Source organism: Schistocerca nitens, chromosome 5 (assembly GCF_023898315.1).
Source record: "Schistocerca nitens isolate TAMUIC-IGC-003100 chromosome 5, iqSchNite1.1, whole genome shotgun sequence".
Classification (NCBI taxonomy): Eukaryota; Metazoa; Arthropoda; class Insecta; order Orthoptera; family Acrididae; genus Schistocerca; species Schistocerca nitens.
The window spans coordinates 613375736-613396519 of record NC_064618.1 but is presented as its reverse complement, the minus strand read 5'-3'; the positions used below and the strand labels follow the sequence as shown (position 1 = coordinate 613396519).

The 20784-nt window shown below is 42.8% G+C and overlaps 1 protein-coding gene across 1 annotated transcript in view; it reads left to right on the top strand.

Annotated features, from left to right (window-relative positions):
- LOC126260613 (proline-rich protein 36-like) overlaps positions 1 to 20784 on the top strand; it is a 144038-nt gene that overhangs the window by 58180 nt on the left and 65074 nt on the right. The window contains exons 3-4 of the mRNA XM_049957950.1: positions 10515 to 10776; positions 18735 to 19076. Of these exons, the coding sequence (XP_049813907.1) occupies positions 10515 to 10776; positions 18735 to 19076 (604 nt within the window). The remainder of the gene's footprint in view (positions 1 to 10514; positions 10777 to 18734; positions 19077 to 20784) is intronic.

The following is a 20784-nucleotide window of genomic DNA, read 5'->3' as shown; positions in this document are numbered from 1 at the left end:
GGCTGTGTTTACATGGAATGGACTAGGTCTGCTGATCCAACTAAACGATCATACAATAGAAATGGTTATGTTCGGCTACTTGGAGATCATTTTCAGCCATTCATGGACTTCCTGTTCCAAAACAACGATGTCATGTCACCGCGCTACATTTGTTGTTTGAAGAACATTCTGTACATTTCGAGGGAATGATTGGCCACCCAAATCGTCCAACATGAATCTCATCGAATATTTATGGGACATAATAGAGAAGTCAAGTCGTGTACAACATCCTGCACCGGCAACACTTCAGCAATTATTTACGGATATAGAGGTATTATGGCTCAATATTCCTGCAGGCGACTTCCAGCGACTTGATGATTCCATGCCACGTCGAGCTGCTGCAATACCCCGGCAAAAGGAGATCCGACACGATATTAGAAGGTATCCATGACGTTTGTCACCTCAGTGTATGTGCCGTCCTGGGTCTACTGTCGATCCTTTTCAACAAGTTTTCTAAAGTTCCCTTACATCTGCCTGCAATTAAAATGTACTCGTACATAAAGGAATAAAGTGAGACCGGTTTCTGAATGACTTAAGCTAACAAATCAATGCGTCGCTTCAGGCAGAAATGTCTGACTACATAACAACATATTACACATCTAAATTTCCATCTTTAGCTGAGAACCTTACAAAGCATAAAGTACGTTGTCGCGTTTCGATCACCGCTGTATAGCAGCAATGGTGAACGCATAAGTTGGCGAGTATGTTGATCGACTGTTGATTTCTCGGAATCAGAAAGAAGTGTTGCGGCAGGGCTAGAAGCGTTGAGACACAGCCGTGGTATCAACGTGACGCACAGCGTTGTTTTCGCCCGTGTCCCTGGACTCAGCAGCCAACCTGTTGCAACAAATCTGGCCGCGACACAACTGCGCACGCCGCTAGGTGGGGTACTGCCCGCGTGCAGCCAACTCCTGCACAGGGACCTCCTCCCCCCTCGGTGGCAGAACAGCTGTGTTCTTTTTGCCCTCATGTGTCACGAAGACAGTGGCCGGCCGCTGCCCAAGTAAAGTAATTCAGCAATGGACTACGTTTTCCAGCAAACTTCATAGTGGCAAAATAGAAAGAAAATAAAGGGGCTGAAGAATGTCGATGCATTTATGACGTCTGATAACTGGTAATTTTCGTATTGCTTAGAATGGTGATACTCAGCTCTCCATCCTGCATGCTATCTTGAGAATGCTATAGCAGAGGAGACGAATATCAAACTTATTTGCTAACCTGCTCCGAGAGCCAGTGTGATTCTAGCCATCCTGGGATATTACCCAGTCCATCGTAGACTTCCTTCTCCACCGACACGGGAGATGTTATTTTGCTAGGTGCCAATGAGAGATTTTCGTTAGTAGCTCACCCTTCATAAAGTGAACGGATCACCGCCATCTTATTTGCAGAACATAAAATACCATTTAATGGCATGCAACTGAACTCTATAGTAGCGTATAGACTTACGTAATTCGAAGGCCCGAAGCATAATCGTTGATAAAATAACTTCATAGTTACACAGGCCACTAGAGACAAACTTGTTTGTCTGAAAAGAATAGAAAAATCAATGCTGTATTGTACGTAAGATGGAAACCGCAAATCAGCGGGTCACAGTGACATTCTCACCTTTAATAAATCAGAGCTACAGTAGTGGAAATCAGTACAAAGGCAAGGATCCACCAAATTGATAGTACAATGTCTGAAGCACACTTTCATCGTATGTACTACGAAAGTAGTAGATACAAATAAGACTTAAACAGTCATGACAGAATTACGATGTTCCTTTCATAACATGTGTAACAAAATAAGGAGTATGCCTTTCGTGGATGGAACTTGGTACAAAGGCACTCACTGTCGTGTTGTGTTATTGCATTGTTAGTACTTTGTCCAACTTTCATTCTTCCTAATTACCTCAAAAATTCTCTTCTTCACTGATTTTGTTAGGGTTTGCATTTCTTGCAGTGGAACTGTAGCCCACTCGTCTCGTATAGCTCTTTTCAGCTCTCATACGGTCCCTAGTTGCCTTCCATTGCGATGAACACGAGTTGCAAGTATTCCACAAAGGCTTTCCACGGAATTCAAATTCGTGCTAAGTGCAGACCAGGGCAAGACATCGGTATCTTTAGTTTCAAACCACTTTTTGGTTCTAGCAGAACTATACACAGATGAATTGTGTTGTTGAAACCTTAGACTTACGTCCCTTAGGTAATCATACGTTCTAATCAGTTCTGCCTCTAGCATCACAGTGTACGTAGGCTTCTTCCTAGTGTTCAGCCAAGAAATGGGTAACTTAGCTTTAGCGCGAAGGCTGTCCAAATCATTACACTTCCACCGACAAAATTTCTTCTCTTCCATACCTGCTGTTCGGTTCTCAGATCACGCCAATAATATTTAAATCCATCATAGCCATCTAAATTAAACTTCTTCTCATCACTGAACATCGTGTATTCCCCTTGTGAAGTCCATGACACATGTTTTTCAGTAAACTCCAATCCAACCTCTTAATGTCTGCGTATTAATACAGGTTTCCGCAGTCGCTTCTTGAATGCAAGACGTTTGTGGTACAAGACTGGCAGTTACTGGCAACTTTAAATCGGCATGAAGTTCAGAAGAATAACGGTCTGTGCCTCTTACTTTGTGCAAAAGTAACTTTTTCTGTGCCTCAGATAATTTTCAATTTTCCGTTCTGTCCACAGGTGCGCCCATTCTAACGAAATTATCAATCATTGTATACGAAGACAGTAACTTGTTCTCTAAAGAACAGTTACTGTTGATGACCGTGCAGCTTTTCCCTGGAATAAATGATGACTAACTGACAACTTCAGCTGCCGACAGGTGTTGTTGATATACCTCGATGTGGACAGCTGAAAATGTGTGCCCCGACCGGGACCCGAACCCGTGATCTCCTGCTTACATGGCAGACGCTCTATCCATCTGAGCCACCGAGGACACAGATGAATAGCGCGACTGCAGGGACTTATCCCTTGCACGCTTCCCGTGAGACTCACACTCCCAACTGTCCACAATTCTACATATGTATTGTATATATGTATTGCGCTCACGTTGCCCAAACTCTTACGGGAATCGCCAAAGCGTGCGCGAGTAATGAGTGGGTGGGCAAATGTCTATAAGGTACAATACATATACAGAATTGTGGACAGTTGGGAGTGTGAGTCTCACGGGAAGCGTGCAAGGGATAAGTCCCTGCAGTCGCGCTATTCATCTGTGTCCTCGGTGGCTCAGATGGATAGAGCGTCTGCCATGTAAGCAGGAGATCCCGGGTTCGGGTCCCGGTCGGGGCACACATTTTCAGCTGTCCACATCGAGGTATACCAACAACACCTGTCGGCAGCTGAGGTTGTCAGTTAGTCATAATTTATCAATCATTGTACTTCAACAGTTCACCTTCTCGGCAATTTGACGATTACACAGCCTCATTTCCTTGTACGTACCGATTTTTGTTTTTTCATCATATGATAACTGTTTTCCGAGTCACACTGTCACAACCGTGGTTTATGTACACAGCATTCACTATCAGTAATTGTGGCTGTTTCCTGTCTGCAGTAAATGCACGTACTCACACGCTAACAGCGCACAAAGCCGACTGCATTTGCAAGAGTTCCATCCTCCACCACCTGAATCTTTGACGTCTTGCTATGTACTGTACTACTGATATCAAATGCGATACTATATCACGACATATGTCGGTGTACTGGATTTCATTCTACTGCAAATACGTCGTGCACAACTATACCAACAGACAATGCTAATTTTCTCGCAAATATCCGTACCTTTATACTGATTTTCACAACTCTATTGATAAAAAAATGTGGTAGGTTTTAAAAGACGCTTATCTTGAAACGAACACGTTATTAATTATAGACTTTGGAGTTCTGAAATTAGTTTGGGTGTTCAATGATAAGCACAACGGACAACAACTTAGCCACCCCAAGCAGTCATGAAAGTAATACCATGCAATAATACCGTCTCTGGTCTTTACAACCAGGTCATTTCGGCGAGGAGGAGTGTCGGAAAGTTTCTTCAAGTATGCCATAGCCAGATGAAGTATCTCATTTACAATTAGATCCCGCAGAGTTAAAGAACTGTGCGAATGTTGATTGCTACTTTTCATCGACTGTCCCAAACAGTCTCACAAGTCTTCTATGGAATTAAGATCTTGCTATTTAGCAGGCCACTCGAGTTGTGGCAGCTTTCCTGAGTATTCGCCAGACGATGAAAACACGGCGGTTCTCATGTTGAAAGATGGGATGTCCACGCCACACTAATCATGAAGATATAGAACAAAGAGTGATAGTAAGTCACATACAGTGTTGAAATATACAGTCCCGTTGACGTTTAGAATGACCTGAATGATTCGATCCAAAACGTGGAACGAAAACCATCCAAAAGCATCACGTAAGGTCGTCCTCCACACATTGCATGTTAACGTCTGATATGGCCCTGGGTGCATTCGTTGGAACCACATTGCACGCTTCCAGTCTGCTACTGCCCTCTTTCGTTTTTTTTTTTTTTTTTTTTTTTTTTTTTAACTCGTTGAAGAGGTGCAGCTTTATGTGCCGTTCTCAGCAGCGGCTATTCAGCTAAAATGTCCATTGCGTACTGCTTCCTTCGCTCATAAACTGGATGAAATGGACCTTCATTCACTCATGATAATAATTGCAAACCAGCTGTGAGACGCTGGTCACATACACACCTCCTCACTTCCTTGACTTACGACTGTGGTGGACTCGTGTTCGTGAGGCTCGCATGTTCATTCTAATTTTAAGTTTTTCGATTTTTCTTTAAATACCTTCAGGCTCTACTCAGTAGCAACAGGTTAAGTAATCACTCAATCCGATGTAATCGAACGTTACCCAATACCTTGTAAATGATGGGACATCAAACTCTGATATTTTGTCCCAAACCGTAGAATTTATACAATGGATGGCTCATACTATCTTCGATCACTTTTTCGTGATGTGTTAGGTTTTGCATTTTGCTTCAACTAAACAATAGACGGCTGTGTTCTCTTGCCACCCAAGAAGCTCTCTGGCCGCATGTTTTATTTCTAAAGTGGCGCTTTGCCAGTATTTTGTGAATGAGGGTATTGTCGACTTCCATAGGTAGTTCTAAAAACATAATGTATCGTTTCAGGTATTAGCTACGAAAATTTTTCGACTGGCAGCACAAGACTAATACAAATTTGTGTCAGTACAGTGCATGTGAAATCCGGGATGTAATACAGTGATGACTCCGCTGTAAAATCGAGATTTTAGTCCTGGATTCAAATATGGTTTGATTTTGGTAGGATTTATTCCAGATATACACCTGGAAAAATTAATAATACACTAAATGTACTGCCTTTATAGCTTTCTTTTCATTATTAAACTTTCCACTTATTTCACTGTTTAGCTTTTCCCAACAATAGTCTGTACAAGTATCATGACAAATGTATAATTTTAAGATATGTCGTGTACTTTGAATTGTGCATCATCAGGTTTAACTTCTTGCGTGATTTCCCTCGTTCTCTTGATGTAATGAATGTGAAGCAGAGTACTTGCATCCCCGACCCACGGGAGGGAGGCCACAATAGTACAGGCTGTACTGATGTCATAAGTTCATATCTTGTACATGAATGAAGATAGAAACTCGCAATGAACTTTAAATTACATATACTAAACTGTTAATTTCAAGAAATATGTGACCTTCTGCAAGCATGCGCATACAACCACTGAATACTTCTACAATCATGATTAGGACCAAAATTTCAGATATCTTTCATAAGCGCTCAATGTGCACCCCACTGAACACACATTAACCATCCACACGATGATGACAACCGGCGAAGGTGTCAGGAGTTGCTGCGTTCACCACTGTTGCTAGGTGGCGTCGCCGTTCACCCGTAGTTGTCGGAGGGTGTGGTACATAGATGGAGTCTTTTAAAAACCACCACAAAAAAAGAAATCACACACACTGTGATCAGGTGACCTTGGAGCCCGATAGTGGAATGCAGAATTCGAACGTCTTCTACACTGTAAGACGTGCAGTGCCGTACTCTCGAGGAAAAATATGTCAGACATTTGTAACTAAATGGCACCTGTTGAACAAGAAAAAGCAAAACGCGTTTTGTTGATGTGTTATCGTCATCTCGACGTGACGCACACAGCGTAAAGTACGCTAGCGAACTATTTGCACTCTTACCAGTAACCACATGAATCGGCAACTTACAACGGGTGCCAACGTAAACTTTCAGTTTCAATGCGTGAGTTCAAGTCCACCACAAGTTCCTATTTCCACTCATATAGAAGACATTGTCTTGGCAGATGGGTTGAATCGTCTTAGAACGCTCTGTATTTTCAGTCCACATCCAATGTGAAAGTATAAACTGTAAACAGAACAATAGTCTTTGAAACTACACACCGAATGTGTAGCGAAATTAAGCCAGTCCAGAAGCTAAGTAGTGTCGTTGTAGTCACAACGGTATAATAGTGAACTTACTTCATAGAGCATGGCACAACAGAATAACGACAGTCCGGCTGCCGTAGCTCGGTGAGAGGCGCCAATTCCGCCCCTTGCGGCCACAGACGATGGTTGTCGTAGAGATGTGCAGCATCTGTGTGTCACTACAAATACCCTCTGTAGGCGGGAATAATAAACTACACATTTAAATATAGTGCTAGGCCTTTCACCACTGACTTCTTCAGTCTCTAACAATTAAGAAATTTAGTTTGTCGTACCCAATCATCCCTACTTTTATGACGTATAAATTAATTTTCTCCGTCTGAAAACTCGTATGGAATGAGAAATCATGAAGCATTTGACAACTTAAAACTGTGAGGCAGAGTGTAGATCCCTGCTCTTTATTGGTAATGGGGCTACAAATTGGGTTATCTTGACACACCTCACCAGTCAGCTCGTATTTGCTACCTCTCCATATACCTTCCAAACATGAGTGAGCCGGTGAGGTGTTTATGCAGTGTATGCCTTGAGCGAATGAGCTGGACGTTTTATACAAAGCGCGTACCTTGAGTGAGTCAGTGAGGAGTTTTATATGTAGTATATGCCTTGAGAGAAACATTGAGACGTTTTATATACGGCGTATGCCTTGAGTGAGTCAGTGAGGTATTTTATGTACAGTCTATGCCCTGAGTGAGTCATGAGACGTTTAATAGAGGATGATTCTACTGCCCTTACCGCTGGGTTCTATGCAGCGCACAACGCCTTCAAATATCACTCACAAGATTTTCTTGTTCTCTTACTTGCTACATGCAAACTATTAGTCCTGCAGCAATAATGAAAAGGACATCTTTGTAAGAAATTTAATGTAGTTAAATTTTGTACTTGGATACGTTTTTGCTGGAGGCCAGGATTTTCTAGTTATTAAAAAAATGCGTTTGAATGTCACTTCTGTACGTTTTTCTTGAATATTTCTAAAATTATGACTTCTAGTGAAAACGCATGACAATACAAAATTTAACTACATGAAATTTCCTACAAACAGAGTGAGAGAATAGGAAAATCTTGTTCATGGTTTTCGAAGGTGATGCGGATTGCAGAAAAATCAGACGTAGGGCCAGTTGAACCACACTGTATACAGTATAAGCGGTGAGTGCGTCAGTGAGGCGTTTTATACACAATATATGCCTGGAATGAGTCAACGACGCGTTTCCAGACTCCACAGTTGATAGTTCAGTAGTCATGAGAGAAGGCACTTGGAGTACTGTGCCAGTTTGACACACTGTCTTAATTTTTTACATAAATTCATCACAGCTGTGACCTTGGAACAGATGGAAAAGAAAGTTCCACACACTGAGGCGTCTGAGTTCTGGCGTCGACGCAAGAGTGTCCCAGCTAGAGGTTTCGCATTACTGGTACAGACTGCTGTTGCTTGCAATAGGTATGGAGTCTACGCCGGCGCTCATGGAATGGAGACAACAACAAGCATAGTAGCAACAATTTCAGCTAGAGAAAACATAATTGTTAATTGATGAGAAAGGCTATTATTAAGCGTGAAACTCTTTGAATTACTTGCTTCAGACCACTATTTGCTTACATTTGGCAACCTTGGAGCCGCGGGTGACCCGCGCAAAACGACGATCCAGGCGTCATCGTTAACAGAAGTATCTGTCCGTTGTGTTGGGCAATGTTATGTGAGACAAACAAGAAGTCAAGATATGTGCTGGCTCGATGTCAAGGAGTAACTTCGAAAGGTTACCGACACAAATAGTTTTTTGTGCTTCGTATTGCTTTCTTTCCTTAACGCTATCTTTAGTGTAAGAGGTTGGAAAATCAATGGAAAAACCATGAAATTGGAAGAATCGTTTCTGTAGCTTCGTAAAACAGTCGTTCGTAGACTGATGACCATAGATGTTAAGTCCCATAGTGCTCAGAGCCATTTTCTGTCATTCGTAGTTTGTTTCCATCGCCTCGTATTCTAAACTATCACGTGCCTTTTAGCATATGGAGTCATAACAAGATGTGAGAGGCCATACTCCGGCTGTGTTCATTGGTTGTACCTCTTTAGAAGATTGCCATATTATTCAGTGAAGCAAATTAATTTTATGCTCCACACATCAATCGTTGCTGTATCAAATGAATTACTTTATGTATTACTAACATATGTTGCCCATTTATAGACGAATGTGCATATTATACTTAAGCTTAGCGGGAGCAAAAAAGATATGCTATTCTTCTACTTCATGTTCGTAAAACGTCCATTCGTAACATCCTTTATATTGATTATCAACATGATTTACGCAAAATAGAGCGTACGTAGCGCAATTAATTCCAGCAATAACAAAAAAGAGACAACACATTTGTCATTCATTAAATTTCCTAAGGACCCTGAGGTATGAAACATCGATTTAGATGACTGCTTCGTTACGATTCTCTAGAAATCTACAGGTATTTAGTGAAGAGTTTCTTTTTAGAAGCACGAGATAAAAGAAGGTAAACCTTTTCTTTTTTTTAGAAAAAAATCGTATACATACACAATAACGCGAAATTTCGTCAACAACACTTCAAGATAAACCAGCTAACGAACGCGATCCCAACTATTGCTGCAGAGGAAACGGCCATACAGCAGTGATAATACAGTACAGTTTCTAAGTCAGTATAACTAAACACAGAAGAAACCAATTCCACAATTGTTACTACATCAGTGTCATAAACATCAGACCCACAAGCATTAAAATCCACAACATAAAACTCTTAAAAATGACGCTTTTCCTAAATAGTCTTAGAAGTAGACTCTTCTCACAATCAGGTGCTGGAAGGTTTCTTGGGGAATGGCAGCCCATTCTTCACGGTGTGCTGCACTGAGGAGAGGTATCGATGTCGTTCAGTGAGGCCTGGCACGAATTCGGCGTTCCAAAACGTCCTAAAGGTGTCACGTCAGGACTCTGTGCAGGCCAGTCCATTAAAGGGTTGTTAGTGTCATGTAATCGCTTCGCCACAGGCCAGACATTATGAACAGGTGCTCGATCGTGTTGAAAGATGTAATCACCATCCCCGAATTGCTCTTCAACAGTGGGAAGCAAGAAGGTGCTTAAAACATCAGTGTAGGCCTGTGCTGTGATAGTGCCACGAAAAACAACAAGGGGTGCAAGCCCCCTCCATGAAAAAGATGACCATACCATAACACCACCAGCTCCGAATTTTACTGTTGGCACTACGCATACTGACCGGGCATTCGCCATACCCACATCCTGCCATCGGATCGCCAAATTGTGTACCATGATTCGTCACTCCACATAACGTTTTTCCACTGTTCAGTCGTCCAATGTTTACGCTCCTTACACCAGGCGTAGCGTCGTTTGGCATTTACCGGCGTGATGTGTGGGTTATGAACAGCCACTCGACCGTGAAATCCAAGTTTTCTCATCTCCCGCTTAACTATCATAGCACTTACAATGGATCCTGGTGCAGTTTGGAATTCCTGTGTGATGGTCTGGATAGATGTCTGCCTATTACACATTACGATCCTCTTCAACTGTCGGCGGTATCTGTCAGTCATCAGACGAGGTCGGCCTGTACTCTTTTGTGCTGTACGTGTCCCTTCACGTTTCCACTTCACTATCATATCAGAAACAGTTGACCTAGGGATGTTTAGGAGTGTGGAAATCTCGCGTACAGACATACAACAGAAGTGACACCCAATTGCCTACCCACGTTCGAAGTCCATGAGATCCGCGGAGCGCCCCATTCTGCTCTCTCACGATGCCTAATGACTACTGAGGTCACTGATGTGGAGTACCTGGCAGCAGGTGGCAGCACAATGCACCTAATACGAAAAACGTATATTTTTGGGGGTGTCCGGATACTTTTGACCACACAGTGTATGTTCAAATGCTGCTGCTTAGTTCACCAGCTAACGCCCCCATTATGTTCCGTCCGCCTTGTGTGTAAGTGAACACTGTGGCAATAGACGTCGGTGAGAAACACGGATGCCAGTCGGCTGCCGTTCAGCTCTTCACTGCGCTGTGTCCTGACTGCAGCCTGGCAGATTATATCGGCGCGAGGTGTGAGGCGGGCGGGACGCTGCCCCGGCAAGTCGCGGCGTGTCAGCGCCGGCTGCCGCAGACAGCCAGCCGTGCTCTGCGACGAGGCGGGGCGGCCGCCGTCACAACAACCCCCGCAGCTGGTGACGCAACCCCGGGCGCGTAGCGACCGGCCCGCTGGGGTGGCTGCCCCCCACCCTATAAATCAAATTCAGGCATTCTGGCTGGGGAGGACGGCTAACCCACACAGCGCGAGACCGTTAGAGGGAACAACGAGCGCAGAAACTGAGGAACCAAACAATGGAAGCAGCTGTATAATGAAGTGCTGGGCCATCTACTTTCTTAAGCAAACCAGTTCCGTACCTGAGTAATGGAACAATTTTAAACAGACGCTTGAATAGAGTGTAATGGGTGTTCGAAAATTACTCTTACAAATTTGTAAAACTTGCTTTAGAAAATTGAGTACACCATATTTTAAATAGGAACCCATATTCGAGAACCCACTGTTTCCGTTCTACATCATTTCAAATCAGATGCTCGGTCCATCCATTACTGTAAAGAAAATTTAACGAGGCACTAGTGAGCACATTCTAACAACCAAATTCATGTAAGTAAAAGTTCCAAGGGAAAAATAAATAAATCCATCCATTTATCACTAACTCTTCTTTCAGATTCAAAAATTTGTTTGCATCATTCCCTAGGGAAAAAAATTGCGGTTCAAATGGTTCTGAGCACTATGGGACTTAACATCTGAGGTCATCAGTCCCCTAGAACTTAGAACTACTTAAAGGGGGTAGGACTCCAAACGGGCCGACTTGGATTAGGAGAGGCACCACAGGACATTTTAATTTCCACTTTCTATACTTTTACAAATAAATTCATAAAACTTTAACAGCATCACCAGGAAGGATTCAGGATTCATACTCATAGCAGTGGAAGCTCAAAAACGTAACAAAACACATTTTTTTTACATGTGAAATTTCATCATTTTTTTCACTTACTACTGGGTGCATTTGTTGCTATAGGTACACTTTTCTTCCTAAGTAAGAGAGATTCTTCGATGACTTTTGCACAGCATACAAACCATAGTTACAGGTGTATCAAACTGTAGAAGTTATTTAATTTATGAAAAAATGAATGAACTGTTACATTTTAAGCTTCATGTTTAGAAAAAATTCAAGTTTTATAGTTAATTATCTCAATTTTTTCCACAGTTTTTTAATAGATTTGGAAAATTCTAGAGTTTCATGCACCTGTAGCTACTGTTTGTATACTATGAAAAATTCATCGAAGAATCTCTCTTACTTAGGAAGAAAAGTGTACCTATAGGAACAAATGCAGCCAGTAATAAGTGAAAAAATGATGAAATTTCACATGTAAAAAAAGGTATTTTGCTACGTTTTTGAACTTCCACTGCGATGAGTGTGATTCTTCATTCTTTCCTGGTCATGGTGAATTTATTTATAAAAGTACAGACAGTAGAATTTAAAATGTCCTGTGGTGACTCTCCTGCTCCAAGTCGGCCCGTTTGACATCCTACCCCCCTTAAACCTAACTAACCTAAGGACATCACACACATCCATGCCCGAGGCACTATTCGAACCTGCGACCATAGTTGTCGCGCGGTTCCAGACTGAAGCGCCTAGAACCGCTCGGTCACATGTGGCCGGCAAAAAAATTTCGAGTACACCGTGGTCAGAATACAGTGCTGATGCACAACAACAACAGTGTTGCTATGGAACAAACACTGTGCGTAAAAACATTATCTGACATCAGGTTATCGTGCGAATAATATCCATCATTTTGCCTACCCTGTTGCATACCCTAACAGGCAAATCGGAGACATCGCTCTTTCCCTCAAGAGATGCGGTGAGCTTAACACTTGATCTGAAATAGTTGTGAAACGGAAACGTTACGTTACCGGAGATGGATTCCTATTCGAAATCCTGTGTGCTCAGTCTATTCCACTAATCCTTAACTCTGTACTCGTGATTTCCGCACACCCTTTTGTAGCTCTTAGAGAAGCAAGATGACTTTCACGTATATGACGGAGAGATGGCCTCGAATTCCGCAATTTTAAGCAGTAAATCTGTGGTGTGGATCAGACTTTCCGTTTCGGAAGTTGTACCTTTCTCAAATAAATGTTATCCTCCTAAAACGCTTTGATGAGTATAGCGCTTGCTGCTGTACATGGCAGACGCTTTGTGAAGCATAGTGTGTTACTATACTTGTCGCTGGTGCCACTGCCACATACGCTGTAACAGTACCTCTGTACAAAAAGCAATCTGTTACGAGAACACAGTCAACGAGATCTGATTAGAGAGTTACCACTTCGCATACTCGACTAAATCAGCAACTGGCATCTGCGCTGCATTTTTCTGTCGCAAACCTCAGTGAAAATGTCCGAATATCTTTTCTTTTTTTTTGGCCTTTTCTTGTCACTTTACTAGTCGGCATGTTAATCTTCATAAGGCAACGTTAGTGGTGGAGGGTGGCCGAATACCCTTCCAGTCATTATCCAGGGTGTGGTATCAGATTACCTGAACGATAATTTCGTGGAACACTTTAGAATATCCACTGCCGGGCCCCCAGACGGGCAGCAGCCCTTGACTCCGCAACATCGTCATAAGCGCCCTATTACTACAGCGATATGTCTCCACGATAAATTTGTCGTCATACACAGGAACCTGGGCATCGTGGAAATCGCATGCTGTCAAATCATAGGAAACCGACGCTTGTTTTCCTTAAGACAAAAGTAAGACAGTTCACACAAAAGTCTTACGTACGCGCAGTACAATATCGGTTTTTAGACTTCATTTGTTGTCAACAGTCTCTCGACTTTCGAGTTCCACCAGCAGCTACGTGCAGGCGAGTGTAGCTGTTAGTGTAGCACCTTCTCAGATGGCCTCAGGAAAATAAAGAGCCTAATTCCTGAATGACGACTGTTCATGAAAGTACGTAACTCAGAATACTTTACACGGCACTCGTACACGTCACGCTCTAGGCAAACTTTTGATCGCAGTAAAGGGATATCATTGTGGTTTCATTTTGTATTCTTTCTGTAATCATTTCAAATTACAGAATCGACGTTCTTTACTCATCATGGACCTTACTTTAGCGTTTGTAGTCGGTTACTTTCCTGATGACCCTAAACCACTTCAAAGTAAAGGGCTGGAGTGAAGAAATGCCGTATACGCTAACTATCTGCGAATCCTTCAAATAGTATTATGTGTTCTGTTTTCATGTCATAACTGATTCTATGTTCCTGAGGCGGAAAATTATTGCGTCATTCGCACAAAACTGTAGAAGTCACGTCAACTGCGAGCCGAGAGTTAACAGTGGTACTGAGCGTGGATACCCGCCGGGTGTTGACCACACAAAGCAGAGCTGTGTGATCGACGAGCAGGTCAGCGTCAATACGCAGTTCACCTACCGCTTCCGACATCCCGGGGGGAGGTCGACAAATACGCCACGCGTCGTGACCTTGTTTCACAAGCAGGTAGCATAAGGCGTGCAACGTGCTTCCTGCAAGCATATTACTAGCAGTCCTGAGAGTAGCTTTTCAGATTGTTGCTGCCGTGGAAGTGAGCGAATAAATGATAGAAACACTGAGCAGTCCACTAAGGAACGTACAGTTCAAAGTACACGATAGCCGATTAAAGAGATTGAGAGGACCAGCTGCCATCCCAGGGTGACCCCCTTCATAGTACACTAGGAAGCCGTTCAGCACCTTTCTCAAATTACTCAACAAGTTCGTTAATGACACTAACTGAGCTGGTTACGCATCCATGCTAAGCGGCTGCACCGTAGGAAAACACTTAGTGGGCAATGTTTAAGACAGATTCCACCCGGCAAAGCTCAGCGAGCTTTCTCTACGCAGCATGTAATACCCAGCAAGGTTACTTCAGCAGGATACACTTAATTTCTAACCTTCCCTACTCCCCGTCCATCGTTACAGTCACTAGTTACTTTATGGTGTCTTAGATATTAAAATTACATGCCTCCCATTTATAATTTTAATTAATATTGTGTTTATACTGGTTGCTGGTAAGGACGAAAGTTAGTTATTAGTATTTTATTAATGATCTCATTCAAAAGCAGCCATATCACAGTCATCACAGTCGCTCACGAAAGTTATAACTAAGCTATACTTGTTTAATCAGAATCGGACGATAACTCTCCTTGTCCGCAGTCTCGATGATTCGAAGCGATCTGAAATCCTGTGTAAATAAAATGTCCTGGTTTTCTTGCGTTGCGTAGTCAGTCGGGAAACCTCAGATCAAGCGGAAAGTTTGCTTTGATACAGTTTAATTATCCGATGAAATAATGGAGCTCTTGTATCTAATAATTGCCGGTTCGTTTCCAATTCATCGGAAGTTCCCTTCTGATTACCAACGAAACGACACCTCTGTGCAAATTTCCAATACATATATAATGAAATTCCTTACACACCTTTGATGTAAATGCTCAGTATATATTTTCTTGAGTAGCATACAATGTATTTTCAGTCTCTTTCTTCCAGTAATCTCGATAGCAAAATTACAATTATTCAATGCGGCTATTCGGCACGGAGAAGATCCTAGAAGTCCCCTCAACACACCAGAGAGAATATTACAAAGAGTAATTATGCGCTCATAGAATAGTAACAGTGCTGTACTACTTTGCGCATCGATTCTGCGAGTATATAGATGGTCAAGTAAGAAACGTAATTCACTCATAGAATTGTGCAGCGATAATTAGTAGAATATAAAGAGATATTACACATTCTTCAGTTTTGAGTGCCGTTACATTCTGCTGAGTATAAGTTTCTTGTGTAGCTCTCATACACAGCCTTTATTAACAACGTTTTGGCGCAGACATCTACAGATACTAATGAAGCATAGAATGTAAATTTCCTATGAAATGGGTTCGCCGACCGCTGAGGCCGAGCGGTTCTAGGCGATTCAGTCCGGAACCGCGCTGCTGCTACGGTCGCAGGTTCGAATCTTGCCTCGGGCATAGATGTGTGTGATGTCCATAGGTTAGTTAGGTTTAAGTAGTTCTAAGCCTAAGGGACTAATGACCTCAGATGTTAAGTCCTATAGTGCTTAGAGCCATTTGACCATTTGAAATAGGTTCCACATAAAAGGCACTCAGAAAACTCATTTGGTTTGTTACTAAAGATGTCATCAGAAAATATTTATTTAAGTATGACAAAGTTACAGTCCAAATTTTTGTAATTTGCTTCCTTCATTTAGAAAATTATATTGTAACAGCGAAACGTATTTCCAGGCTTACTAATTTCATCTTCAGTTCTGCCGAAGAAACCAAGTATTTATTGAAGCAGTTTGATGTATATTTTACTACAAACTATTCAATACAGTGATTTTTATAAACAGCCTTCCACTATGTATCGTGATCTTCACGGTATAAGAGCCTTACAGCCAGGTTGCAGTGACCAGCGGTCAGGCGCTCGCTGTGAACTGAAATGTTTCAAGCCTCTGGGATGGTCAAGAGACCAGAGTAACACCAGTGAATGCCTTTGACTCTGCTAAGGAGTCGGCACCTTCGAAGAGAGGAACACGTTAGCCCCATATTTTTCTAGACGTAAAAAACTTGGTTGAGGAATGGCGGATCATTGTTGGTCTTCCATGAAAGCGTCGTAGGAGTAGGGACCGCAATACACAGGCAGCACAGTGGAAGACACCTTCGCCATTACTCGACAACGAGGCAAACATTGCGTCCCCTTCCATATGCACGAATTTCTACAGCAAGTATTATTGATAAAGGTACTGAGTTACACACACTGGTATGCACACTGTGTTATCTATACTTCAACAAGCTTGCTGCAGTGGTAACCCCGGTTCCCGCCAGATCACCGAAGTTCAGCAATGTCGGGCTTGACTAGCACTTGCGGCATCAGCGCTGTTGACAGTCGGTTTGCGCTCAGCCCTTGTGAGGCCCATTGAGGAGCTACTTGATTAAGAAGTCGTGAGAGCGGTATGCTGACAACATGCTCCTCCATATCTACAAGCAGGAAAGCCTATCGGTTGAGGATGACACGGCGGTAGGTCGGTACCGTTGTGCCTTCCGAGAGAGAGAGAGAGAAAGAGAGAGAGAGAGTTTTATCCATGCAATACCCCAAATCCCACGTTAACTGGCAGGCTCTTCATGTGATCAACCACTGACACATCATGTAGCACCATTAGCAGCAACACGAGCTCAGTAGCATAAACACTAAACCTGCAATAAATATCGTGTTTTCTTCTAAATGTTAGCTAAGTGCTGAACTAATTCGGATCTGTACTAAATCTGCGTCTTTCTACATTATAAAAATTTAGGTTGACTCTTTCAAAGAAGAAGACAGTAAGCAGCTACTATTGTTAATGTTATTTATTTATATAAATAGCGCCGTAACCGATTTTGAACCGACAAGTTGATCTTCAGACGGTTGTTCACATGAAGATGCACATCTGTTGACGTTTACATAAGTTTCTGGCTCTTTATTCCCCCCTTGTGATGATAGGTTCTTGGGATGGTAGAGCCCTATAGTAATAAACGATGCTAGAAACGACCTGCTTAGTCGCAACTATCCTTCATAATGATATAACTCAGTTTTAAACAATTATTTAATACAAAGTAGTAAAATATAACTACTCAGTAATATTAAATATTTATTTACATTATGTTCGACCGTTTATTGACATAGTTACGATTAAATGGGTCGTTTCTAGCATTGTTTATTACTGGAGGGGACCAGCATCCCAAGAATCTTTCACAACAAGGGGGAATAAAGATCCAAAATCTTATGTAAATCTTGATTGGAACAGATCTCTGAAGATGAACCTGTCGGTTCAGAACCGGTTACGGTGCCATTTACGTAAATAAATAGCATTACCAGTAGTAGCTGGTTGTTCCCTTCTTCTTTGAAATAGTCACCCTATATTTTGCACACTGTCACGGTATCAAAACGTCAGTTCCCGGTAAAGTATCATTATAAACATTTCTTTGAAATACGTAAAACGTACCAAATGACCAACTCTATAAAGATAACGACGACGAATGTTATGTCATCTTGAAAGCCAGCCACTACGTCAAAACGTCTTTCTATTTCCATGTCACATGCACTATTAGTTGTAAACTTAGCATTTAACGGGTTGAAAAACTGGTTCACTTATTGCCTATAGAGAACTCTCCACTACACCTTAATGATCGCAAAAGATATTAACTATCATGACGCAGACATAATCTGCCATTTCATTCTCTTCAAACACAGGAGCTACAAGTAATGTAGATATTCTCCGCGGCAAGATCCAAAAACAAACAATTTCTGTTGACTGATGTGGTGGAAAGGGAAGAACCTGGAAGTTGTCGCTATGTTCACAGAGGCGACAGGATGACACAGTTGGTTATAGTATGGAGAATTTTTGGACGTTTTTGTTGATAACGGTCCTCCATTTGAACGGCACTGGCAGTTGATTTAGTTACGAATCCATGCCCGTATACAATGTAAAAAGTATATTATGTCTGTGTGCTCCCATGTGCGAAGGTATTATTCTGGCGAGAGGGTCATACAGTCATAAATAGCCGGTTGCTGTAGCTAGAATACGACTAAATGTACCCAGTTCCTCGACCGTAATATTTGCAAGTCGTCGTATTCACTCAATGGATATTTTTCCGTGCACCAATTAGGGCATGTGCAGCAACCAGTGTAGGTCATATACTTATGTGAAATTAGCAGAAAGTTACTTTGCGTCTCTTAATACCAGTACCGAACACTGAAATTACAGTACACGTTAATTTATAGATTAAATACTGCATGTCTACTGTGTGCATGTCCTACACGTTGCGGAAAAAAATCAGTACCCCTCTTCAAAAAATGGATCAAATTGCTCTGAGCACTATGGGACTTAACTTCTGAGGTCATCAGTCCCGTAGACTTAGAACTACTTAAACCTAACCAACCTAAGGACATAACACACATCCATGCCCGAGGCAGGATTCGAACCTGCGACCGTTGTGGTCACGCGGTTCCAGACTGTAGCGCCTAGAACCGCTCGGCCAGCCTGGCCGGCACCCCTCTTCAAGAATAGTTTATTTCCGAAGAAGTAGTTTGTGTTCTTTTCACCCAGCGTAGGGAACTGGTGGTCCACTTTTCCTTCAAGTCTAGTACGTCCTCGTAAGAGCAGGCGGCCTCGTGCCGTTTAGCCATTGCCAGGGCGTGACTTGGTCTTGCAGCAGCCACGCTAAATGGGGCCGGTGGTTGCCGGTGCGGCCCATCGCTCTCTCCCTCCATCCTGGGAAGCCGCCAGCCCGTGGGATTCGAAAATACGGCATTAAGGGCGGCCGAGCACCGAGCAGCTGGCCGCGCTCCAGGGCTGCCACGACCACCGCTCGTTTGCTTGTCGGCGAACAGGTGGCCAGCCTGGCGGACGCTTTTAGCCCGTGCGTCAGCGCCACCTGCCGGACAGCGGCCGGCGGGCGCTCCTACATCCTCAGAAATAGGAAACTCCAGCCGCCGATGCCGCCACTCGCCACTTTGCGATTTTGTGTTCCGACGGCGTTGCCGTTCTGGCGTCTGTTAGCCACAGGATCGTCCTTCCGTCCACAGTGGGCTACTCGACACAGCTTACTGTACTGATACCGACAATGACGTTCAGCACTCACGTCTCGAACCGTTGCCGTTACACATCTAAGCTGTACAATTAATCAATAACCATCAGTCTCCGTCCTATCCTCGCTCTGCTTTACACAGCCAGCATATCTGTCACTTCTCCCACCCACCTATTCTTGACCGCCCACACCACATTCCTCAACACCATCTGGCCCTCCAGACATCCAAACGCGAACTTCGGCTCCACAGCAGAAAATTTCGATCCACACAGTGCGGTGAAGCAAACTTATATGAAAATAAGGTCACCCATGCTTAGCACCAAAAATGTAATGAGACAAATTAACTGTGTAACTGAGTTGTTATTCTCCCCACACTGGGTGCCAAAATGCAATGAACTGAAATTAACTGATAAATTGGAAATGAGGCTGTCCCCTGCTGGGTACCGAAAATTAAGTGGATTTAAACTGATAGAGGGATTAATACTTGCAAAGCAGGTCGCATTGCAAATGAATTGATTTAAGGATTAATAACTGAAAATATTAGCCTTTATTATTGTATCAAAACCACAAATTTTTTCTCAGTACCGATTTGACAGGACATTGATGTAACTCAGCAATACACCAAGCAGAGAGGGGGGTGAAGAACGGGGGGGGGGAGGCAGGGAATGGAAAATTTCATCTCATCACTTCATAGAGTCAGTTTTACAAGAGGTGTGTGAAGTAGGTACGATGTTGGTGGGGATGCATCGATCACCACTCGTAGTTTGCGTGGCTGTGGGTTGAAAACTGGCAGTTTTCATCTACTGTGTTCTGAGGCCCTGGATGGGTTAACTCGTTCCTTCTTCCGCGATGGCTGGCGTAGTCCCTATGGTACAGTGCAGCTCGGCAGCAGCATAAAAAAGCACACGGCAGACTGAAACAACCAATACAAATTAGATTCAAAAATGTTCAATTGTCCTTCTTCACTTTTTGCCGATGTAGATCGCCTCTCATTCAATCTGAATCTTCATGTTCAATTAACTAATTTGCCCTTTCCAGAAATTCCTCGTACATCTCAATATATAATGAACTTTCCGTGATTTTTATGACAAGAACAGTATTTTGCTCCTCTGTCTTTCCAGTTTTCGTCCACTGAAAAAATTATGGTAATATACGGTATCTCCCCTCTTTTACAACCACCGCACACACCATATTCCGTCCCAATGCGACTAAACTGTGCCAATATTTACCCATTCTTCAAATTATAATCGTAACAATTACCATTCTGTCGTCCGATTAAGACCATATTAGCCCTCCCCCTTCCACACTACTCCGCAGTTCCTAACCATTATCTCTTAACAACATCAAAGACTAGTACACGCTCCTGCTTACGGGCTACATGCTAAACACTTTCCACAGATCAACAACCTGTTCTTCCCTCCTCATCCGGTATTTATACGCACTGACCTTCCCGTATTGGCAGTTTACATCGCAATTTTATATTTTGCAGTTACTGGTAGCTGTTTCTTATCTGCACTATACAGTTACACGTGTGCCCTGTTGATGTTAAATACATTAATTCACCACATATATTGTTAACTCTCAGCAAACCCCTGTAGTTTAACGTCTACACATCAGCGCGTCCCGTTGGAGATTGAACGTACGTTCGAGATCTTTCGTGGTCCATTAAAACGAA